The 27,078-nt window shown below is 37.9% G+C and overlaps 1 protein-coding gene across 2 annotated transcripts in view; it reads right to left on the bottom strand.

The window, feature by feature from the left end:
* The window catches only part of LOC112046118 (E3 ubiquitin-protein ligase AMFR-like), a 50,191-nt gene that overhangs the window by 10,939 nt on the left and 12,174 nt on the right, over positions 1 to 27,078 (bottom strand). Inside the window, exons 1-3 of one of the 2 annotated variants that reach the window (XM_052887918.1) lie at positions 11,559 to 11,997; positions 11,215 to 11,472; positions 392 to 834 (exon numbers count right to left, since the gene is read on the bottom strand). In XM_052887918.1, the coding sequence (XP_052743878.1) occupies positions 392 to 834; positions 11,215 to 11,460 (689 nt within the window). In that variant the 5' untranslated portion in view covers positions 11,461 to 11,472; positions 11,559 to 11,997. Of the gene's footprint in view, positions 1 to 391; positions 835 to 11,214; positions 11,473 to 11,558; positions 11,998 to 27,078 lie in introns of those variants that run through there. The other variant, XM_052887917.1, reaches the window with a different exon arrangement.

Below are 27,078 nucleotides of genomic sequence, written 5' to 3'. Positions count from 1 at the left end.
AAAGGCCATTCCTCTTTTAATATTTGATGACGGCAAGTAGCCGAGAAATCGATTTACCGATTTGAATGCGAGAATGACCTCGTAGGAGTACACTTGTGGCCGGCCACATCACACGGGCGAGTAGCTAACCGCTACAGTTTATTACCAGTATTAATTACATCGTAAGACGTAATGCGCAAGCATACCTCATCATTAATATTTAGTGAACCAGAATAACGTTAATGAGACAAATTTTGAACCCATTTTCGGAAAAAATCTCTCTTATCTCTTTTTAACTTAATATCTCGATCTTTGATCTTAAATGTCAGATGAGTAATAACCGTAACGCTACCGTTTGTAGCGCTACTCGTCATCACAGAACATGAAGCGCATGTTGCGTGGTCGTACGTACTTGCGGCTCATGTGCGAGGCGAGCGCCGAGTAGAGGCGGTGCCGGCGCAGGCGCGCCAGCAGCGCGTGCAGCAGGTGGCGCAGCTGCATGAGCAGCACCAGCGACGCCATGGACACCACCACGTTGCTGTACAGCACCATGTGCGCCACGTGGCACGTCTCCGTCAGCAGCGCCAGCGCGTCGAAGGCCAGCTGCGTGTAGTAGGCGGCGGGGCCGGCCGCGTCGGCGTCGCGCGCGCGCAGCGAGTAGCGCGCCAGCACGTGCAGCGCCGCCACGCCCACCAGCACGCACTCGGCCGCCATGAAGGCGAACGTGTCCGCGCCGGCCGGCAGCCCCCACGCCAGCGCCGCGCCCAGCAGCGCGCCCGCCGCGCACAGGATGCCCACCAGCAGCGCCAGCAGCCGCGTGTGCGCCCAGCGCGCCGCGGCCGGCATGGACGACAGCTGCATCACACAGTACGACGTTACGTGACGTACTAGGTAGCTAGTACTGTACATTGTACCGCAGGCCTATTCACTAACATTAAGTAACTTTAGTAGAAATTCACAAAAATTACTAACTCGCTGTTGTTAGTAATCCTGATGTCACGTTATTTCGTATTCACCATTTATTTATTGCCAACTTATCAATTACTAACCAGTACCTAATTGAAGCGATAGTCTATCTATAGGGCAAATTATAGTATAGTAGCGGAACCGTTCAAGCTTCGCTTTGACTTATGTGCGCTTTTTCCCTACGGCTACCCTACAAATGCTCCATAAATAACTTCCACCCCGCATTTTAGGGAAGTGAATTTTGAAATTTTCAATTTGAATTTTGAATTTTGTAGATATTGCCCAATTGACATTGTCATTTTCGTTAACAATGGAGTTTATGGAATACTAAAAATGCGGTTGTTATTGATTTGATGTTAATTAAATTAGGTGGCTATACAACACAGTTAGTAGATAGGACATTATTGAAGTTTCTTCGTTCGCAACATCGTGACATTCGTGTCACTCTAATTGAAATAAATGAATGCCTAACCAAAGTCAAATATTCGCCAATTAAGGGTAATGAACGAAAATTAGGATGAACCAGATAGACGATAAAGCCTTTACAAACTTCATTAAATTAGGTTATCTTATTATTATCAAGCGAAATTGCCAAAAAAATAAGATATTTTAGGTCGGTCGATGTTCTAAATACTTTTTATCTATAAACCACCCAATTAGAACGCAAAAATTAATGCTATTTGGAAGTAGTTCATGTAAAATTTTAGTTTTAGCTTTTAACCATGTCCTAAGATTATTTATTACGAAGTCTATCATAGACAATGTTGCGGCAGACAATATACAATGTTCCTAAGGTTTGCGCAAGGGTTACTTACTTTTATATGCACGCCCTACTTCAAAAATAAAAATACAATCCTATTCCTAATTCCTACTATTATTATAAACGCGAAAGTTTGTATGGATGTTTGTTACTCTTTAACGTCGCAACTACTGAACCGATTTGGCTGACATTTGGAATGGAAATAGATTTTATTCTAAATTAACACATGGGCTACTTTTCATCACAGAAAAATCCATGGTTCCCGAGGGATTTGTGGAAAAACTAAATTTCACGCGAAGTCGCGGCCTCGGTTGGTATTTTTCATAGTAAGACGAACGTAGTCGCAAACGTCCGCTAGTTCAAACTGCTAAGTAAACATACGCAAATTTTTCGCTTGTAACTATGTGCTCATATAGATACGTGCCACATGCCGACTGAACCGGACTCATAACGACTATCATATTATGCATGATCTTCACTGGACCTATTTATAGTTTTATTTTATTTTAATATTAACCGTGATAGCCCACTGGATATGACCTCTGCCTCCAATTCCGGAGAGTGTAAGTTCGAGTCCGGCATGCACCTCCAACTTTTCAGTAGTGTGCATTTTAAGAAATTAAATATCATGTGTCTCAAACGGTGAACGTAAACCTGCATACCAGAGAATTTCCATAATTCTCGGCGTGTGTGAAGTCTGCCAATCCCCATTGGGCCATAAGCTAAGCTTGCTATAATGGTTTGCGTGCGTAAAATCTTCTGATAAATAAAGTATTTTTAATTTTTTTGCACCTATACAGGCACCCGTCAGCCTTGTTAGGTCGTTGTTGTTTTTTAAATAAAGTAGTTGTATTTTTCCATCCATTTGTGTCCAGTCGAAAGGACGAGAAGTTAACAGCTAAAATATTCATAACGACCGCGTGCGAATTACACGCGATAGTATCTATACACCGACCCGTATAGGTATATTATTTTTAGGGTTATTGAGTTTAGGAACTGTAGATTACTAAGGTAACTTCGAAATTTATGACGTAACTAGCGGACGCCCGCGACTTCGTCCGCGTGAAATTCAGTTTTTCACAAATCCCGCGGGAACCATGGATTTTTCCGGGACGAAAAGTAGCCTATGTGTTAATCCAGAGTAAAATCTATTTCCATTCAAAATTTCAGCCAAATTGCTTCAGTAGCCGCAGCGTAAAAGAGGAACAAACATACTTACACACTTACACACAAACTTTCGCCTGTATAATATTAGTGTGAAGTGTGATAATATCTACTTTTTATCCTTTATTATTTAAAGATCTATAAATAGAATAAATATACCTACTTAAACAATACATATTTCACGATCTAACCCCAAAGAAAACATGCCTGTGTTATGGGCACAATAAGATAGTTGATTTTTACTTTGAAATGATACTTAACTAAACAAGAATCTCCTCCTTTTTGAAGTCGGTTAAAAATTCGCAATTCAGGGTGTAGAACCCAGGACCTGCGGATCACAGGTCGCCAAACTCGCAAACGGAAGTGAACATTGTAACCCGCCACTCAACTGTATCTATTCGACGCGGGTCAAGAGCTTGCTAATGAAGAGCGTTAGTTCATTGGTCTCGCACACATACTCGTATTTATGTTACCGTCAGTTTGTATAGTTCAGGTATTCTAAACAATGCCTAGGCAACGTATATAATAACGAGGGCGTTATGGCAATGTATGAAACATTATTAAATATTTTTTAATAACTGGCTTTCTGGCTATGGGTTTGTTGGTTGGCTTTGGTTCACAACAGTAACTTAAATTGGAAGCGTCAAATTAACATAGCAAACATTTTCACAAGACTCAATTTTTTAATTTTGCCTACACCAGAAGACTACAAAATCACTCTAGGGATAGGGCAATCAACTTGCATAGAGTCGAAAATACAGAGAAGAGAAGATTACGCAATAAACTTATTACACAAAACAAAATACCTAAGTAACATATGTAAATGGGCAATCATATTCATAATATTTCATACATTGTCAGACCGCCCCCAGTATTCCTACATACATTGCCTAGGTATTGTATAAAAAACCAGATTTTACAGATTGCTGGTAACATGTACATTATACATACAAACATTACACACTATTACATTACACACACATAATGACAGTTAATTTACACACAATGCCGCTAAAGTCAATTATTTTCCTAACATCACAAATAACTTTGTTTCGAATTCCTTCAAGTATCCAGAGCTAACTGTAAATTTGCCTCCAAGTTTTTAATATTGGTTCGTGTTACAACAAATATGTATTTTATAATATTCAAGCTTTAATTTAATACCACAGCTGGGCAACCGATGATATTGGACTACGAGAACCTGCAATGGTAAGATCTTCGTCATCCACATAAAACTGAACATACGTTGACGTACCCTTAATAAGTATGGCAGGCAACTAAACATAGAGTTCGGATCGATGGTGTCTTTGGCACTTTGGCTAACAAAAGTCCCAGATTCCAGACCCTCAATCATCTGGGTAAAGCGTAATTTCTACACTTTCTTCGGTGTAATATCAGAAGTCATGTCCTCAGACGCCAGTTACTTGGTTTTCTGGTAACTCTTAACTGGACAGGGTTAGGTATCCGGCAAACTATTGTTCGAATCCAAAGTCATGTCAATTTGGCATTTAATATTTTCTAAAATGCACTTTCAACTTTTCAGTTGTGTGCATTTTGAGAAATTAAATATCACGTGTCTCAAACAGTGCAGGACAAACATCGTGAGGAAACCTGCATACCTACCAGAGAATTTTCTTAAATTTTAATTCTATGCGTGTGTCAATTGGGTGGATATATCCACATACACTCTACTTTTAATATATAATATATTTTAAATAATTATACACAGTTTAACCTCGGAATAAATTTTCTCCACGGGGAAACAAGAATTGGCGCTTCGTTAGTGTGCGACATGTTTATTAATTTATTTTTAGCCGATAAAAATATCTGCGCTCCTTGTGACGCGGGCTTTATGTAGCGCCGCGAGCGATACTAATAATGTTATTGCTTTTGATTATTATTAGTTTCACGGTTTAATGTTTATTAACTCGTATTTGAGCTAGATATAAAAGTGCGCAGGAAACATATAATGTCTACGAGGAATCCGTCGCGCAGCGGAGACCAATCCTCGAGTGCACACCCTGTTCATGTAGGCCCAAGACATTCTTAAGACGAGAGTAAGATAAATGTCGACCAGTACGGCGGCCGAGTCGACAATATCGAGCTCTCTATTTCGTTGCGTTGGGGCGAAGGAGATGGGACTGGTCTGGACGACTCCCATTGTCTATTTCTCTTGACGAGATATGTCGTTGACGCATTTCATTTAATATTTTTATATTATATCTTTCTTTACATAGCGAAATCGTCATTTATATAGAAGAAAGTAATAACTTGAAAACTCAATAGAAAGTAAATAAAGGTTGTTTTATTTATTCCTTAGCATAGAGAAACTACCCAGTCTAGACTTAAATTTAGAAAATATAATATGATCTTAAATTGATCCGAGCTAGAAATCGAACCCAGGATATCTTCCAACTGAGCCGGAGAGGTCGTCAAAATGTAATTATAGAAAGAAATTAATTATTGTGACGTAGGTGAACGATATCGGATGATTCTCACGAGCGCGCCGGCTTGTCTATTGGCTGTCCGCTGTCACGTTGAGAGGAGCACACGGGCCCATTACGTGACTCATCAAGCAAATCGTTCGTTATTTCACAACCATTGCTCGATATCAATCGATGATTGTTGTACAAGGGTCTAAAGTGACCCGAATCTTAAATGATACAAAGTACATAGTTCGAAAGAGCCGTGATAGCCCAGTGACCTCTGCCTCCGATTCCGTGTATGTTCGAACTTCGAATCCGGTCCGGGGCTTTTCACTTGTGTGCATTAAAAAAAATTAAACATCACGTGTCTCAAAAGGTGAAGGACAAACATCGTGAGGTTATCCGAGAATTTTCTTAATTCTCTGAGTATGTGAAGTCTCGAGACTCGAGCTCAGCAGTGAGCCTAATATGGGTTGATAATTATGATGACACATTCTAATACCGAGATTTAGCGATTGATTCAATAGTAGATAATCAAGTTATCGTATTGTCGGACTGTTTTCAGAGAAATGCAAGATATATACATATATTGTAGTACCTATGTATACACGTATTTTATTTTAGCAACGTTTGAATTGTCGTGGACGATCATCGTGTGGTACAATAGAAATATTTCTATGCAGGCATTGCAATTATTTTCTTCATTGAAGATTATTAATAATATATCTATTATTTAAGGGGCGGATAAACAAGCAGGCGTTCGTACATTGACGGCGTTAATCAAAATAAAAAAACTACTATTGTAAAAAAAAACAAAGTATAAAGGATGCACCACATCAGACGGAGTCACGGATGCCGGGAGAATCCGAAACTCTGATGAATTTAAAGATTTGACGGTATTTTCAGAAGTGGACATGGGACATGCACCGCGCATCCTGTATATTATGACTACACCAAAACATCAATTTGAATAATTTTTTTCAACATCATATTTTTTAATGTTGTTAACATTTAAAAATGATGTACTTAAATATATATTTATTAACAAAATTAAATTTATTTTGCAATGCATTTTAAAAAAATACATTTATTGAAAACAACATTTTATAAGATCAACTTCCTTATTTCGTATCTGCCCGTCTAATTTTAAATTCGTTTTCGATATCAAATTAACTAATTTCCGAAACCATCTATTCCGGCGGCTACGAATCTACAAAAAGGCAACTACGTACATAAGGATAGAAGAATGCGTGTCTCCCAGAGAACGGTGTGTACAGCCGACATAAGAGAGTCGTCAACATAACAAGCTTGACCTTTGCAGTCTTGGCAGCCCCGCGGAAAATCCGCTGGCACATTCTCTTGTTGTGAATATAGACTCTAACAAAGTTTCGCTTCCGAACAAGACGCGCTTTTTGCACCATGGCTCCTTGCTCGTACCGGGCAACGCGTAGGAAAACCATCAAGTTTTAGCAGGTATACAACTTATAAGTCTAAAATTACGTTATACGATTATACTATCCATATAAATATTATAAATATGAAAGTGTGTGTGCCGGTCTGTCTGTCTATTTGTTTGTTCGGCTTTCAAGGCAAAACGCAGCGACGAATTGACGTGATTTTTTAAGTGGAGATAGTTAAAACGATGGAGAGTGACATAGGTTACTTTTTGTCTCTTTCTAACCGACTTTCCTAAAATAGGGGGTGGTTTGTGGTAGTGTACGGGTAGGAGTAGGGTAGGGTAGGGATAGAGAAGAAGTGCATATGTAAGTCAAAGCGAATTCTTGACCTGGTCCGCTAATACTGTACCGCTAAAGAAAACATTTTCCTCAGTACATATTTTATATGTTAAATATGTAGTCAAATCCCAGTACATCAGCTAGCTATTCAAATAAAGACTCGCAAAACATGTTTTTCTACAACCAATAAATGTCAAGAGCAATTTATGTTAATAAACGCAATTACTTATAATTACTGTACTTACTCGATTTCTCATTCGATCTCGCGTCACATTTTCAGCTGGCCTCAAACTCAGGCTAATGTCCTACGTCATTTTGATACTTTCATACATCTTGTGACTCGTAGCAGGCAGGACGAGTGTAACATAAACATGACAGTGTCAGTCTGCGAGAGACCTTATTCTACGAGTATGTAGGTCCAGCAATATAAAGATTGTGCCCCAGATTTTATTTGGATCATACATTGCATCGTACTCTAGATATTTATAAAATCTTAAGTACGTATAATAAAAGAGTAGAAACATACTGGCTGTACAGTTGTACGCAGACTGAAATGGAGGGCGATAATAGAAAGAGTAACAGTACAATGTACAAAATGTTTGTTTTCACAGTTCCTCAAGCAATTTTCACAAGCAGTAAAAACTTAGATTTGTTCAAAAGTTAGGATGTTTGGACGAGGTCGACGTAGTACTTTGTCCCCTAGTATTAAATACTTCTAGACGAACTATTATACATACATCAATCCATCATCGGCCATCTACTGAGCACCAATATCCACCATATACTGGGCACCAATATCCTCTCACAATCAAAGGCGAAAGGTCGCTATGCTGGCCAAGTGCAAGTTGACAGATGTACACCGTGCCAACGTTATGGACAATTCCTCGGTTTGCAGATTTTCTCGATTGCTTTCACGATGTTTTTCTTCCCGTTAAAGTTAATGATATTAAATTGCTTAAACATTGCAATGTGATAGATGCGTGCCGGGATCGAAGCCCCGACCTACCGAACGAAAATGTATAACATCCACAAAACTATCAGCATTAAAACAAACAACAATTCAACCATTATTTTAACGTTACTACTCATACATGCGAAAGTTCACTTTGTTGAATGAATGTTTGTTACTTAACCACGTCATAATGGCTGAATGGATCTGGATGAAACGTAGCACAGAGATAGATAGCATATAGGTAGCTAATAACCTAACTTATTCTCACAGCAATTTGATCTATAAGGGTGAAACCGCGAGGCAAGTAGCATATGTAACAGATAGCCCGTTACAATTCAATAGGCACTTAAAAACGTTACCTTGTGTCTAATACAATATGCTTAAGATAGTGTAACTTACGGTTACTATCTGAAAGCCTAATGTAATCTAGGTCGGCGCTCGGCGCTCAGACTAATAAGGTCCTTCACACACTACGGGTTTCCCACGCTACCAAAACGAGCTTTAAATGATTTGCTTGAATCTTTTTAATTTATATATTATGTGTTTTCTGTAATTATGCTAAAAATTAAATATTTTTTGTCTACAATAATAAAATCTGCGTCTATCATTAACAATATTTTATTAGTTTTTAATGATTTCCCAGTAGTAAGATATACAACTTTTATGTCACTATCAAATTCAAAGTAGGAAGCTATTTTAATAGTTTCTTAATATAAGTATTATTGACGTTATATTATGTGCGAGTAGCAACTGATTCAGTTCATCATCAGAGTATCGTTATCTTTAAAAAAATAATGTAAATAATCAAAAGTGTGGTCTCAAGTCTGTCTATGTGATAACAGTACTAATGTTAGGAACCATAGATTATTTGTTGGTATGATATAGTTGAGAAAATGAATCGTTGGATGTAATTTGGTGAGAAAACAGTCAACATGACTGTTTTCTCTGACTGACTGTTGAGTAATAAAAACAGCTGCACCATTAATAAAAAATATTATTATTTCAACGTGAGTGTGGCGGCTGGAGTTATAATGTATTATGTATTCAACAATACTATGTAGTACAGTGTAGAATGAGACAAGTGCCTCTCACTGTATAATACTCGTGTGACACATCACTCATGTCAGTTTTTCTCAAACACACTTCTATGAGCCATTTTCCTCTAAAAGTATTTAAAAAATCCGCTACTGACTGAGAGACAAATGTATTGAATTTTCTATTAAATTACCATCAATGCTAATGACATTTTGTTTTCATTACCGTTTGCAATTTATGCAGCTATGTCACGAATTTTTAGGTACATGAACCTTTTTTAAATCTTCTTAGGAAAATGTATAGTCCCACATTAACTAATTCCGCTTGCGTTGAAAATATAAAATTCTGGTACACTTATGATAAAGATATTACAGTACAGTCGGGTACATAATCGGTTTGTTATCGTTAGTAAAACTAATTTTAAAATGTTTTCCTTTGAAAATGTTACTTGTATTAAAATTGACACATATGATAAAAGTTTCGCTTACTATATATTGACAGTCATTATGTTTATTTGTACCTCCCCTCGGTGCTGTTCCTTGCGGATTTTTTCAACACCTTTGGAGGAAAATGGCTCATTCTATAATGTAATTGCTTTACTTCACGTGGTCACGTTTTCACAAACAAAGAGGAAACTATAATATAGAATACATAAACTTTTGTATATATTTACATAAATATTACTGTTCTGCTAGTGCTATGATATGAATATACATAAATATATAATTTAAATTAGCTGACCGAACAGACGTTGTCCTGCCGTAGACTGATTGTCAAATAAATCGCGTTTCTACATTTCATATAGAAAATATAAAAAGTAAAAAAGAGTACATAAATAATCGTCGTGCATTCTTATACCAAACCAAAATGACTATTCCCATACAATACAACCTACATGTAAAAACCGATAAAGTTATTGTATAACCTAAATATAAATAACCTTAACGGGTTCTTAGAGTTTATCCTACTTCTCTTTATTTTATACAAATCCATCAAGTCGTTATGTTAGCCTTACATACGAACAGCACAACCGATTTTTTATATAATACATAGATGAATAGTGCAATTGAATTATTTTCAAGTGAGCTAGTAGGGGAAAAACAAAACCCTGACGCTGCATCGTCACGATTCGTGGTGAATGATACAAAATGCCAAGTGAATCATGGGTTTGTTTATTAGTGGGTTACTAAAACTTCATTTGCCTACTTCTACATGAGAAAGTTCTCGAATATTACGAATATTATTTAAACGGGTACATACCACGATAACACATCGCGATTTTTAATGTCGATATTTTCCCGAATATGTTACTTACTTTTTCTTATATTATTGTTCAGTACTTTTGCGATTTCAACGAACTTCATTTGAAAGTACATTACCGGACAACAACTGATTGCACGTTATTTACATTTTAGTAATTAACTTTATGATATGTATTTTTTTAAATATCACCTGTCTTAATATATCAATGTGTATAATAATAATCTAACAAAGCGTATCTACCGTGAAGAAACTTAAAATGTATATTTGTATTGTCAACTTACATCCGTCCGCCTGAAATTATCTAAATCAGCTAATCTTCCTAAGAGGTAAAGAGCCTTAGCCATAGTAGGCGGGACAATAATCGAGCGAGGTTTGTCTAGCCTAACCCTAGACTTGTCCGTGGAGCTATCGAGTCAAATAGGTTTTTGATGACCGCGCACGGGTTAGTGGTCTGGACATCGGCCCTGACTGTTACCACTCTATCGGCAAAGACGTACAACTAACGATGTAGCGTTTCCGTTCGATGCCGCGCAGAAACCGTCGGAGGTACTCATGAGTAGAATAAATTTGTATACTTGTACATATGTTTTCTGTGCTTGTACCTCTTTTAAGTAATCCCGCTTCCGTTTTAGAATGCATCATCACTTAACATCAAGTGAGATAGCAGTCAAGGGCTGACTCGTCATTGAGTGAAATCCTCAATAGCTCAAAGGTAAGAGCGGTTGGACTCACCACCGAGGGGTGGTGGTTTTTTCGATAACTTAACGTGACTTAGCTAGAAACGTCACAAACCGAAAGCTTAGGCAGATCGTGCCACTCTATCGCTTTTTTCGCGCTCTCGCTCGGCAGAGAGGCGGAACGTGACACGTGACGTGACAGTCAGCGGTCATCGATTGACAAGACGTCATCACGTCAAAACAAGAAGGTACTCACATAGTCAAAGCGGTCCTTGCACAGCTGGCCCAGCAGGTGCAGGAAGCCGACGAGCGTGAACCACGAGCACCACAGCAGCACCTCGTCCATGTACTGCACGTTGAGCACGCCGAACACGAAGATGAATTTGTAGAACACGTAGTTCCAGAACTTGTCCTTGACGCGCTGCGCCTCCGCCACGCGCAGCCGCCCGAACACCAGCCGCTGCAGCACGAAGCCGAACAGCGCCAGCGAGCAGTACGCCATGTTGATCAGCGTCTGCAACAAGCGCCGACCGTTAGCCCTTCCAGTGCCACTAGTGGGTGCTTGCTCGTACACCCCAACCCTTATCACACAGATACAACCTAACAACGTCACTTGCTACATTGATTCTCGAAGAGCTGTAGCAGGATTCTCAGTGGTTTATTAGTGTGCTTCCAACTACCATTCACCCCAACCGACTATAAAATACTAATAATACTATATATAATTATAGTGGCTTGTTCGTCCAGCCCAGACCCCAAGGCCTTTACAATACTTTCAAATTATACAACGCTTTCTCTGCTACGAGTGCACAATTAAAAACGTCTGCACAGAGTCATCGCCGGCAAAGACGAGATCAGATCCTGTCCAAAGCTGTGCCAGAGTTTCCAATTACCTACTCAAAATTTATTTAAAAGTATGTATTGTATGTATACCTATGAGTATTAACTTTAGCTCTTTGTCATTTAAACATTTACAGTTTACACATATATTTGTCGTGTAGTATCATAACGCCAGCCACACATGATCAAGTATATCGTCAAGTCTGCAGCAAGCTCAGTCATATTAGCAATGAAAAATTAACAAAACATGGATTGGTTGTAGGTGTGGTTTCGATTAAATTTGAGCGTGAGTGGTTGGCATAAGGTATTTCTGATTACATACGAGATATTTCCGAGGTGAATTATCATCAACGTGTTTTTTGTTTTTTCGAAGTAATGTCAAGTTTGTTAGCTAAATTGTTTTTGTAAATTGATAAAGCAAAGGCCACCGAACTCAAGGGATCGTTATTAATATTTTTGATACATAATCACACTGAGGTCTGACAGTTAGCGGTGCGTGAGGCTCTACCTGCTATAATAAAGATTTTTGAAGGAGTATGTTATTAGTTTGCAAATTGAACCTTTGGTTGGTGAATTATGTATTTAATTTTGGATTTATGGCGGTTACGTATAGTATACCTACTCGTATGTATAGTTTTGCATGTGTGTCTGTAGTGTTATCAATCTAAAACCGGAACCGTAATGCAAAGCGTGATAGATATATTGACACGATATGTGCCACGGAACTAAATCTAGTACCTAGTAAATGTTTAATAGTAATCATTATTATCAGTCTATTTTAATCTGTATAACTTGCTCTATAAATACGGGAGTGTAACTCCGAGAGTCAACGCCGGGCTGAGAATATTTTTACTGTCATTTCTTTAGAAGAAACAAAAACTCAATATTCGCAACCCGAGGAGTCAAACCCGAAGCTGAATAGACTAACTACTGGGGCAAAGAGGCAGTTAATAAACGTGTACAATATCACGTAGTCTCTCAGGACGGAAGGTAAATGTTAATCGGCATTTAACGCGCCTCATATTAATAATAGATTAGTTTATCTAACATATTGAGTAGACCGTACGTCATCTGGCGCAGGGTGCTCCTCGGTCACGGTCGGGCATTTAAATCAAGTACTTGAACTATTCTACATGATCTCTCATACAGTTTTGGGCCTGCCGTTCTACGAGCTTTAAAATAAGTTGAAAATCATATTAAACCGAGGGTTAACTATTAAAGAGTCCAGATATGGACGCTTGGAAAAAATTACACCGACATTCATCTTCACATCGGAAATAGACGTAAAATGATGTTGTAAATGGTCATTGTTTTAAGTTTCTTGATGTGATTGATAGACATATTTAGAACTACAAAACTACGAATGTCAAAACGGTCCTCTTATCGTGTCGCACACATGACGTGTAATGAAAACTAGACACAATAACAAAGTGGCAGGTATGCGAGTGCTATAAATAACCGCACTAATCTCTCACCAGTGTTTACGCTCAAAGTTGGCAGGCGGCACGCACACACACAACGTTGTTAGTAAACAAACCGTAGCGACACTGCACCGCGCGCTTGTGTGTGTGACGCATAGTTAACTATTGTAATTTGCGGTAACGCAGTAGAGCAGCTAATGAAGGGATTAACGGGAATTATGTTAATGACGATAATAGTCATTTATTTTATTATCAAGCTGTAAACAACTTAGTTTTAGCAACATTAGGTACTTATCCATACTTAAGTATTATAAATGTGAAAGGGTGTCTGAGCTGAACCTCTAGTAAAACATTGTCCGCGACTAAATAGGCAATATTTTATCCGCGTATTATAACGCGCGTATGCGGGTATATATCGAAAATATTGACATTTTTATACTGTCCACATCTCTAAGCGCGTGGTATACCTACTTGACGGTGTGTGGCTGGCGTTATGTATTCTGTGTTCGGGGGCGTCCACAGGATAATCTCTTTGGTTGTCATATTTGTATCTACCCAAGTGGCACTCGACATTGTTATAGATATTCTACTTTTGGACGACGGTTTAACTTTGATTGTAGTGGTAAGGGTTATAAGTAACACAGATTGACACGTTTGTGAATCTAACTGTAGGAGCATCGGCAAAAGAGAAAAATTTTTGTAAATTATCACCTGGGTGTGGGTGGTTGGTAAGGCAACGGTTTTTTGGTAAACAGATTTTGATTTCACACACTCCTGTAAAATTCTAAACAAGTTAACAATACGTTTCCGCTATGCTCACGTCACGTTCTTCTTGTTTACACTTGTAAACGTGTTCATGCTGTCACTTTACTTCTACGTCTCACAAAATATTTTAAATGTTCTGTGCCACATCCGAAGCCTGCCGGAAATAGAATATCTATATAATTAATTTCGTTTGTACTGTGAGTCATAGAGCGATAGTGATCCTCACTAAAAGCAAAAACTAGTTATCTGCTGATAACAAAATTATGTGCAAGTTAGGTCAGTTCTGCAAACAACCGATTCCTGTTACGCCTGGTGTCAGCCACTGACGATCAAGTAAACTCACATACCTGCAAACAACACCACAAACTGATCGTGTGTCATGCACATCGCAACCAACACGATGTCATGCACATGCATCACATATCAGGTCTGTAGATATAAATGGATCTTTTTGTAACGTCATCTAACATCAGGTGATATCGCAGTCAAGCTTACGTGCCATTAAACAAACAATAGACAAACGTGACAGCTACATGTTTATTATTGTATGCACGAGTTATTATATTATTATAAATTAAAATATTATGAGCAAGTCATACCTACTACTTACATTTATTTAGATAATGCACAAATATTTTATATATTGGATACTTGTAGTTGAAGGACTGACTTTATAATATAAGTTAAATGTTATAAATAATGCAAAAGTTTAAAATGATATTTAATATTTGTGTTGTGTGAAACTAAATGCCATAGAATGTCGTCGGCCTCGGCTACAAGGAACGTTCGTGATCTATCCGTCGCTACCTGCAGCTGATCGGCGGACAATGTACAATCGACAACAGTTTCTGACTGTGTATTGGCTGGGCCCATGACCGCAGCAGTGTCACCAGCAAGCTAAAGCGAGGGCAAAATGTCTGCCAGAAGAGATAGGAGCTAGGCAACAACGGAAACAAGTCTTCTGTGAGACTAGATCCTCTGCTTAGAAGGACTGATGGAATAGCCTATGAAGATGCGTTTAACTATGCGCGCTACAATAGGGATGATGACAGTTTTTTTAAATTGTATATAAATTAAGAGTATGCCAATAGTAAAGCAATTTTGTAAAAGGAACAGGGTATCTGCGATCATTACTTTCGGAGCTACATGGATTTAAAGGGTCAGATTTGCGACGCTGTGCAGATTTGTGCGTTTATGTTTATAGTTCATTTATTAAAAATGTCACATTTAATGTAAGGAAGCTAAAACTGTATGAATTTTCATCTAATTACGATAAAAGATTTTGAAATTTTATAATCTCATTTATTTTGCAAATATCCAGTCAATAATAATAAATTAGTTAACATTGACTTTATTTACCCGATGTATCATAAAAATCAATATGTATATTCAAACCTAGTCATCATCCCCATTTCTTTAATGTATAATAAGCTAACTAAACGTTGCATTGCCAGAATTACCAAAAGTATCTTGTAATTTTACTTTCCCTCGCTGACTAAAAAGCTCAACTTTCTTGGGGTCCACCGCTTCAAGAGCTAAGTCACGAGAACCAAACAATCAAAACAAGAAAATGTCAGGGACAATCCGGCTCGCCTGACGCCGCTCAATGGAACGATGCCAACTTGGCTTAGCTCCTCGAGACTTATGCTGAATCACAGATACTCGTACATATTTACTGAATCACCCTTCATCTAGTGGAATGGATTTTTATCTTTAAAAGGATCTATGTGTACACACACTGCTCTACATAAATAGTTTTACCTATGTCCCGACTCAGGTCCGTCGGTCAGGCCGTAAGTCCAACCATGCCATTAGATTGAAACCACATTGTCAGAATCAATTTGGTACGGCAAAGAAGAATTGACTAGAGTATGTTTTGGTCTAGCTTGGTTTCGCAAATTGTACTGACTGCAGCGCTAACAACGACTTGACATTCGATAAAACTGGTCGTAGGTTCATCGCGACCAACACACCAGTTTTATCGGGTGTCAAGCCGTTAGAGCTGCAGGCATGTGGGCTTATCGGTGGTGGTTGTTAGCTTAAGAGATTTGAGATAAGTACTACGTTTGAGAGTGAAAGTTTTGCTCCTTACGTAACGTCCGTGCGGTAATAATACTTTATGACGTCACACAGTCGTCTATACCTACTTACTAATATTATATTTGATCGTTTGTTTGTTTTGCTTACTCTGCTCTAAAATTACTGGATCGATTTGATACATTTTTTACAATGGAAAGCTACATTATCATCGAGTAACACAGGTTAGGTATTAATACAGGTTATATTTTATCCCCGTATTCCTACGGGAATGGGAATTACGCGAACAAAACTGCGTAGGTTTTGCTAGTATGATAGACATCCATCATTAATCAGCCAAATCTTCCATTATTGTTGCCAGGCCTTTCTCCGTGACAGAGTATTGGGCTTAGACTTACAGCGCTGTTCCAATTAGGATTCGCCAATTAGACGGCAGATTATATTTGCATCATAAGTGAAAATATCACTTATGATGCATCGTCAGGTGCCTTGACTGAGGAATGAGTATTTATCTGAAGATTGATGTATTAAAGCTTGACATAAACGTACAAATAGTTACGAGTAGTTCTAATGACATAGCAACATGACTCATGAGGAAGAAGCCCTGTAACGGAGAGGTATACGTCCGGTCCACGCGTCAGTGGAATTGAAACTAATGAGCTCCGAAAGACGATGGTTGAACGCTTGAACCCTACCTTACCCTTAAAGAAGTTTCTGACTGGGGTGATGCCAATTTGGTTCAGTTCAACGTAACCAAAACGCAGGCGTGTCTACTCACAGCAAAACGGAGTCCTTTTACTGCATCTCCTTCTTTCCGAAATATATCTGTTCCCATCACCGATCATATAGATCTTCTGGGTGTCGACATATCGGCTACCATTAATTTCGGTCGATCTATAGAAGCCAAAGCCAAAACTGCCGCCAAAAAACTTGGTATCCTAAATAAGGTGAAGCAGTACTTCACACCACACCAATTGCTAACTTTATATCAAGCTCAGGTTCGATCGTGCATGGAGTACTGCAGTCACCTTTTTGATGGCTCTGCTAAGTATCAGTTGGCTGCTTTGGACGCAGTAGATCGCCGAGCCAGAAGACTTATAGGCGAAGACTCACCCCTTCTGAAAAAACTTCAAACTCTTTGTCATCGTAGGAAGGTTGCTAGTCTCTCGGTTTTTTACAGAATATATTTCGGAGAGTGTGCACAGGAGCTATTTGAGCTTGTACCACCGTCACCTTTTTACCACAGCACTGCAAGACACCGGGTAGGTTTCCATCCCTACGTCATTGACATTCCTAGGACTCGTACGAAGCGATTTGCTTCTTCGTTTCTTATACGTATGGCTAGGGTATGGAACTCTCTCCCGAAGTCAGTATTTCCTAATTCTTACAACTTGGGCATCTTTAAGATGAGAGTGAATAGGCATCTTCTAGGCAAGCGCGTATCACCTTAGGCCACATCTACACTTACCATCAGGTGAGATCGTGGTCAAGCGCGAGCTTATTTTGTATAAAAAAAAGCCCATTTCAGATGGATTAGGATAACAAAAAAATAAACGGTCTCCAGCAGAATTACATCGTACAAGGCTTTAAGTAGGTATATTTTAGAAGCACAAAAAAATCGCCGGTGAATGATCGAGTAACGCAAAAAGTGTTAAGCTATTAACCTAATGGTAACTACGTGATTAATTTTAATTCGGCGCCGAATCCGAATATTTAAACAAAAAACAAATTTAATAATAGAGTTCAAGTCACAGAACATAAAGCACTTAAGTTACGTTTATGTCTTTGGTTAACGATGGCAACCTACTATCAAATTAGTAAATGATTTGACTTTTTGAGTAATTTGAAATTACTTAATCAAAAGAAAGAAAATGTTTTCATTATTAATTACACACGTACGAGCAATGACGTCCTCCAGCCAGATGGTCGAGCGACATCAAGAAGGTAGTGGGAAGGTAGAAGGTAGCTGGATGAGGATGGCGGAGGATCGTGTGTGCGCGCTCTTGAAGAGGCTTATGTCCAGCAGTGGCAGCATACAGGCTGATGATATATGATAATTGATCGTGACACACCTTTACGATTTCCTAATATGGTATGATTTATCAAGATGGGTATCAAGCCGGCATCCACTTGACCACTTACCAAAATGCTCAATTACTTAGTAGATCTTCGTTAAATTAGTAAAGAAAGCACCACGACTAAAGTATTTATTAATAATTACAACGAACCTTATTATTGATATGCTGGTTTGTACTTTGTATGGCACTAAACAGTGTCAAATCAAATAATCATAGGCAAATGAAAATTCCTTACTCCATAGTTCAAACATAGGCATAACCATACCTTTATAATGATTAATAATGATTGATGTCGTTTGTACACGGAAGACAGACCGCGGTACGGTACCGACTACATTTTTGCTATTAAAGTGGTAACTCGTCACGGTCGAAGATTTACGAGTACTTCTCGTTTATAACTATACCTATTCAACCAAGTCAAATAAAATGTTATAATTTTCCAAAATTCAAGAAACCACATTCCGCAGCTTTTATCATCATTTGGATCAAAATAAATGACGATTCGGAAATATTAAGAAAAAGCTCTAGCTAAAAAGTTCTAGCTTAGTTCTGTAATTGAATAAACCGCGAAAAATAAAACGAACCGCCTTCCAATTATTTATCACAATATTCCCTAAAATACATATTCATTTCAATAACGCAAACCCCATCCAAATCAGATCAGTGAATTATGATAAAATTAGACGGAAATGTTAGACGTGTTGAATTTAATTAAGTAATTTAATGTCGTTTAATAAGAAAAAGATTTAATATACATACATACAATAATTTAATGCTTTGTTTGATAATTAGAGCTTCTTTAAGTGAAGGATGTCAAGTCATCTTAGGCCACATCTACACTATCAACAGGTGTGATGGTAGTCAAAGCGAGCTTACTTCATACAAAAAAAATATAACAAACTGCCCTGTGGCGGTATTGCGTCAGACTCACATCGCTAGACGCGGGCATTCGTAATACAAAGGAAAGTGCACGGAGCCCAGCTCGCTCGCAAGCTTCAGGCACTTTTACTGTTCGCCGTGGAAGTCTGCCAACGCAGAGGACCCGGTCGGAGGTCGCTCGGCGCGCGGCGAAAGTTGCACTCACTGACGTCTTGTACTGTATCGTTGCATAACGTCACTCGACTTGTTGACTCTTATCTAACGCACTTAGACCGTATCTTGAGATGGACGTGACACATAGCAGACATTTACCGATAGCAATAATACAGAAAAGTTTACATATCTCAATAATTTTTGACATGCGCGGTCGATTTACATGACGGAAGTCCTGGGTCTTATCCCCGGTTGGGCCGATTGAGGTTTTCTTAATTGGTCTAGGTATGGCTGGTGGGAGGTTTCGGCTGTGGCTAGTTACCACCCTACCGACAAAGACGTACCGCCAAGCGATTTAGCGTTCTGGTACGATGTCGTGTACAAACCGAAAGGAGTGTGGATTTTCATCCTCCTCCTAACAAGTTAGCCCGCTTCCATCTTAGATTACATCATCATTTACCATCAGGTGAGATTGTAGTCAAGGGCTAATTTGTAAAGAATAAAAAAAAACACCGCTACCGTCCCAAAGATTCTACTAGCCCATAAAATAAGTCTGATTTAATTGAATTGTTATGGACCGACAATGTTATTCGGAGTATTCTGTCAAAACTCAGTTAATTAAGGAAATCTAAAAATACAAATGATACAAAAAAGAGAAATAAACAGTTACAGCGTACGTGCAGTAGGTACTAATATCTGTATGTATTGTTGATAACATCTGCTAACTTGAATGCAAGGCTTTTTACGGACATCAATAAGGTCGACTTTTCTCGATCGATCTAAAGCGACTTTAAGGAGAAACCCAGTCTTTAGTCAAACATACAAACTCGGGCCCAAATTATACGAATGATACAGAGCTCAGAGGACTCATGAAGCCAATTAAAAAAAATCTATATTTACCTAATCATTAATTTACTTTTTTTAGGTGGGCAATAATTCGTATCCGTTTGACATAGTATTCATTACATTATCTGTGTCTAACTGACAGGCGACAGTTTTAAAGATGTTTTGCACTAAATTGTTATCTTATCAAATCAAGATAACAGTGATATTCGACAATGACATCTCATTCATTGATTGACTTTAAAGAGGATACAAAAATCACTACGTAATTATGTATTTTCAAATGCAATCGATTTTTAGTACATTTTTAATTTTTGTATCGTTCTGAAGTCTTTGTCTTTTTTGAATAAAAATGATTCAAGTAACATTATTATCTACTCGTGGGTACTAAGTGAATATCTGGCGCATAGTTCAACCTCGCACACAATGACGGTTTTGCAACGGGGCCTTGAAGGAAAAACGCTATTTTCCATAAGGAAATCAAGTCGCTTGAATTAATGTGACTAGATTATTGGTTCAACTTTTGGGTTTTTTTTAAACACGGTAAATATACGTTTAGTGAGTTTGAGATCTTTTTAATATAAGTGAGTGTACTCACTACTACCAAGTTTTAATCTATATCCTTTTTTTGTAAGTTTTCCATTCACCAAACAATGTATTTATGAAATCGTTCCGCAATCTCGCACAGGGCCGGTCGTGGTGCAGTTTATTACGAGTATCAATACGTGCAATTTTTCACGTGAATGTGAAAAATTGCATTTTATCGCGAATTACAGCATTCTTGCTTGTCATTTGTTATCTCTATTATGACTAATTTATGACTTGGTATTTCTTTACGGAGTTCCAGGTAAACGTTATTTATATTATTATTGTTTACTTGGAACATGGTATGAAATACAAGCCATGTAGTAATTTAGTGACTACACTACATGTAGCTAGTAATTAAATCATGTAGCAATTTAATTAGTACCTACATGGTTGACGCATTGAGTATATACGTTATAGTTAAGTCTTACTGTCCTCCAAAAAAAATGTGTACCTCCCTTCATAAAATCGCATACATAAATCGATTTATTATGCCCATTTGTTAATATTGTATGTTAGTAATAAAACTAAACCAATGATATCTGACTGTCGTATCAGTCATAAAAGCATTAAATAAATTGGTACTAGAGCTTAGGTAGCTTGTGTATGAGGAAATGACGTGTCCTGTCCAGAGTGTAGCCCGCGCTGCGGAGCGAACCGCGTCTGACCACGTCACGTCAGCCTTCACCTGACGCAATCTATAATATCAATGAAACCATTCTCCATGAACGTAAACGTAGGGACCGCCACAGTTTAACGAACGTTCCATTCTTGATCTTGTTGGAACACATCCGAGTGACGTAAGACAACAACACATTGTTATTGACATCTTACGTCACTCGGATGTGTTCCAATCACTTCTCCAAGGACTTATCACTCACACACGTATCCTATCGTTTCCAACGTGTCACTAAACTCAGTCAGACGAACGGCGCTTGGAGAGACGCCTCCTCCACGTTCTTCTAGGCCTTTGGCACTAATCTACGCTCACCTAAGCCCAAGGTGATATTGTTGCGATCTCACTAAGGAAAATAAGTCTATTAATAAGGAAAATAAAGGTAGGACTAGGTATACTTAGATATTTTGTGCACATAGAGGATAAATGGAAGGGGAAGGCCAAGTCGAATGGTCCTGCACCAAATCCAGGACTTTCTCAAATGCCACGTCCAAAAAACCCTATACAGACCATGTATGCAACGGTCGTAGCAAGTTGAAGTAGTGGTCTCTGCCTACCTGAATGAAGAAGCGTGATCATTATATTGTAATGTATTGTTAAATGTGAATAGTTTTAAGATTAGATCTTAAATCTCTGTAAATGAAAACTATATAGTTTTGTTCTCCTATATGTTGTGTACAAATCAAATACGTTGCACAGGTTCTGTATATTTGTAGTGACCAGCACCGAGTCGGAAGTACACCGTATAACGCAAATAACATCGTGCACTTCAGGCCTACACTACGACGTAACGAATACAAATGTGCGTACAGCTACCAGTGCTAGCCATGCTCTCGACGCTTACATAACGCGCCGGGCACTGTCCGTGTACTGTGCCGCCGGCCGACGCCGCTAGCGCCGCTGCTGACCTTGCTCTTATCACTCACAGCATCGGGCATGTTGACAACTCTGTCTGAACTTTACTGGCGGCTTTCCCACGGATAAGGGCCCGTGCATATCTGGCGATTATTGACATTGACGGTGAAATGAACTCGAACACAAATTTACCTTTAATTTAATGTTGACTTCTGGGCTTAGTTCAACGCCACCAATGCCAACAAAAGTTTGATAGTAACAAACGGCTAGATTCAGACATGTACGTAATATTAGTTCGTCGCTGGTCACGTCGTCCAATATCTAAATTGCCTGCCCTGCTGGACGGAACCCTATACTTAAGCAAATCTGACCCTTTAAATCCCTGTAGCTCCGAAAGTAATGATTGCAGATCCCTATTGTTTGTTCCAATATCATTTCATACCTTTGGATGGGATTCTATTTTTTTAATTCTTTACAAGTTCGCCCTTGACTACAATCTCACCTGATGGTAATTGATGATTCAATCTAAGATGTTAATGGGCTAACTTACTCCAAATTAGTTAGGAGAAGGATAAAAATCAACACAACGTCTTTGCCGGTAGAGTGGTATCTAGCCACGGCTGAAGCCTCCCATCAGTCTTCTAAACATTCGGATTAGCTTTAAAAATATAAACGCACACAACCAAAGGTGACACTATCGCACGTTTCAGATTACAGTTGCAATGACCTCTTATCGGTAATCAGCTAATGATAATGAGTAATCAAAGTTCGTGAAAAATAAACACTGTTTCGGTACAGTTGGAGTACAATTGTACTGTGGCAACCTTTGTTGCTATTGTGGTCCGAGTGCGTACTAACCAGTATGATGTATACAAATACAAGATACGCTTAGACTAGTTTGCCATTGCATATACTCGTACTATCTGAAATCATTGAAATTCCATGACATGAATTGGGATATTACGTATCGATTCTTATTACCTTATCGTTATCATCCAAACTATATTTAGGAAGCATCTCTTGAACGCAAGAACAGGCGTGGCGGCAGTACTTCCATATAAACGAGCTCTAACACACACACACCTCTACTATAATATTTTATTATAGCCGTTTGCGGTAAAAATATCAACTCGTTATCTAGTCTGCGATATCATCGCCTACACAGACGTTGTCGACCTCACGCCGAGGGCGACCGTGTAATGTTACTATGTAATGTAACGGCGGATTTTTTGATACTTGTACTCGGTCGAATAACTCGGTCGGTGAATGCCGAGTATACTTTGTTTAAGAAAAGCATTATTTAGGTAGATATAATTAGAACAACAGTGTTAATCAAAAAGTATTTATTAGTAATTTAGAAAATCTTTGAAAATCTCAATTAAATTTAAATTAAATTAAAATGAAGGATTTAAAAGAGCAACTGTTGAGTTTCTCGCCCTCTCAGACTGCGCCTTCTGAGCTGGGTGGTAGAGTCACTACAAATAGTCAACTCAAACTTGACGTTTCAAAAGTGCTTGTAAACTAAGCCTACTTGAAATAAACAATTTTGAATTGAATTGAATTAATACTTGTTTACGCGCGCGAAATAGAAATTTGACTGAACCGAGCTACTCGGCCGAGTACTCGGTTGAAAAAAAATTGAACCGAGTAAAACTCGGTACTCGTTACTCGGCAAAAGTGTTACTCGGCGCATCTCTAGTAATTACTAATTAACGATAAGAGAGACAAACAAACTAAAAATGTAATTGCATATTTACCTACAGATATTGTTTTGGTACAGTTTAAAGACTGATATTACTCGTAGGTAAGACTGAAGTTGGGGGGTAATAGAAACTCCCACTAATGATTTATTATTATCTGTAATCTCGTAATTCCCAATATTTACGATGTATCATATAAATTAAAGACGCTATATATTGCGGAAGGTCCAGTGAAGTGCGTCGTACTTATAACAAAGTAAAAAGACACGTAATTAAATATTATGTACTTTAAGGTTGATCGAAAACTACAAAAAGAATTTATAGTATCCGACTAAAATAAATAATCTAAATAATTTATATAGCTTAAATATTATACATATAGTTTCATATTTTAAAAACTTGAGAAATTCATTTGCAACAATACACCTCCAGCAAAATCATCACAAATGAAATGTCTAAAGATTGTTTAAGGAAATCGCTACTTATAGTAATATCTCTATTTCTCTTGTTTTTGATATTGTGCTGTAGCCAACAAATAAAGTTTAAATAAATAAATAGTAAGGCATGCGAATGACGTCGTGAGATGCAGTATCCTCGCACGTGATGTCGCGCGTCGTGCTCGCATCCGGCCGTGACGTCACTAACTCGCGCTACCGACGCAAATAAAGCGCAACTGTCTCTGTCCGTGTTCCCAAACATTGCATGACGCGAACTAAATGCATTTTGTTTATTGATTTGTTTATTTTATGCTTAACTTAAATGCTACGAGGAACACTTTCCTTCATTTCCCTTCACTGCTCTGCTCCTATTGATCGTAGCGTGATGAAAAGTATACTATAACCTGCCCAGGAATATGAAGAATAATTGTACCAAGTTTCGTTAAAATCCGTCGAGTAGTTTTTGTACGTACGAACATACAGACAGACAAACATTTAACTGATTGCATTTTTGGCATTAGTATCGATCACTAATCATCCGCTGATAGATATTATTGAAATATAAATTCTTGTACAGAATTGACCTCTCTACAGATTTATTATAAGTATAGATTACAATGTGTGTCGTTATGGATTTTGCCCAAAAAAAACATCAAAGTGGTTGCCAAATTATTAATTAGAGAACAGAATAGGTACCTACATTAAACTAGATATTTAAATTGTTTTCCTATCCTTAGGGTTGATTATTTTTCCGAATTTATAAGGAACCAACTTCGAAGTAGGTATAACTTTTCTAATCAAAAACGAATTAAGTATCACAATCGCACCACTCAGTAAAAAGTGATGCGTGTTCATACATCAAAAAAAACCTTGAGGGTTTTCTATACGATATCGGTGACGTTGTCACTTGGATTCGTTCCAAATCAAAAAACTGCGAAAAAATCAATTATTCCCATTCATAATGAACTTCCGCAAAGTAACGCCTGCTTTTGTTAAATAATTTCAGGGTTATTACAACTATAATCATCGTTATTCATTACGTTTTCGTTTGAAGGTTCTTAAGGTTCTTTTGTGTAAGAGTCTCATAATTAATTATGGCTAATGTTTTATTAATCTTTAGGTAGGTAATTTAATTACTGTGTAACTGGCACGTGAACCCGGGGTCACGAGTTAAACTTTCGATAAATAAAAGACAAAACGAGCACAAGGAACTGTAATCAGTTCACCGAGCATAGTAGCAAACACACGGAGTTAAAAGTTCACGTCAATGAAGCTCCGATAGCTCCCGATTCCTATCCAAGAGTTGGACTGCACCTGCTCCTAACGGAAAAGGGAAATATTCGTGGTTGGGCCACTTAATACAAAATATATACTATGTCTATACATGCAGTTTTCTGTATTAATCGTGTAATAATTACATGTACTTCCAAATAAGCGGTTTTACAATCTATAGTGGCATAAAGTTTCAGCTAAATCGAAGTTATTATTAATACGAATCGAGTTAGAAACTCGCTTCGGTCGATTTAGCTGAACGAAAGGCGCTTATTTTTCACATAGGGAAATTTTTTTTTGTGTGTGAACTTATTTTAATTAAACAAGCACTAAATGGTGAAACTGGCTACAATACCGATGTATTGTAGCCAGTTTCACCACCACCAGACCACCGCAATAAAGTCGGTTCAGACGTTCTTGAGCTTATCGGGCTCAAACAAGAATATATAAATCTGGACGGAGAGTATCGTTAGGGAGAACCGTAGTACTAGTGACATAAGGTCTACAATCATTCGGCAATATCGAGTTGTTTACAATCTGCGATAACGATGTTTTGTTATTGTTTATGTCGAATTTCGTGGAATGAACAATACGCGTGTCTTTCAAGATTTTTTTTTTATTCGTTAAAAATTTCCAAGATTTTGTAGGATATTCCAGAATGATCTAGAATCTTTGTCACTGGTATAAATACGCGATTGTGGTAGTAACTTCGGAACGATGATGCGTGATACCAGCGATACAAGTAGACAAGACAAGTGAACTCAGTTACGATTTTAGATAACGAATTACCGTTTGGAAGTGTGTATTGATACTCGGATTAAGGAGTGGAGTAGTGTCATGCGAGTCACCGGGTGTTTCATTCCAAATCCTTCCATCTTCGTAACAATATATTCTCATTATAATTTGCATAATGAAATTCTACTTTTTGGACTCAGTAACTTACAATCTCAATGTATCTGTATTAATTGTTTTTTTTTAATATAATTAATGTACAGACGGTTAGTTTATGATACGCCTGCGACTTTGAACTCTTGAAACTCTATTTTTCACAAATACAGCGGAAACCATGATTTTTTCAGGACAAAGAGTAGCCTATATAATATGCTGCTTTATAACCTCGTCTATTTTCCAGTGACAGCCCCACTGACATCGCTTCAGTCGTTCCAAACATTATTCCGGACAAACAGAAAGACAGGCAGACAAATTGAAAAAAAAATTAGCTTATATTTTAGTATCGTGTAAATACTACTAAGCTACAAGCGCTTTAAAAGTTGCAGTTATTTAGGAATTGCAGTCTGCCTCGACCTTACTGGGTCCAAATATACATATATGACTACTTGCATAATATAGAGCATAAAGTCCTTGGAATATTTTATATTATATTATATAAACTTTTGGGTACAATTTAATTATTAAAATGGCACAAAAAGTCAGACGAATGAATAAAACAATGCTATTTTATAATAACGTGTATAAATAATTTATGTACTTATTAAAAATTTACACATTCTTAATGTGCGCCTTTAGTATTTAACTGCGAGACTTAAGAAATTAGTAAAAGGAAAGTTATTAAGTAAGT

The sequence above is a fragment of the Bicyclus anynana genome, chromosome 20 (genome assembly GCF_947172395.1).
Source record: "Bicyclus anynana chromosome 20, ilBicAnyn1.1, whole genome shotgun sequence".
Classification (NCBI taxonomy): domain Eukaryota; kingdom Metazoa; phylum Arthropoda; class Insecta; order Lepidoptera; family Nymphalidae; genus Bicyclus; species Bicyclus anynana.
The sequence above is the reverse complement of the archived record's forward strand: the minus strand, read 5'-3'. Positions and strand labels throughout refer to the sequence as shown.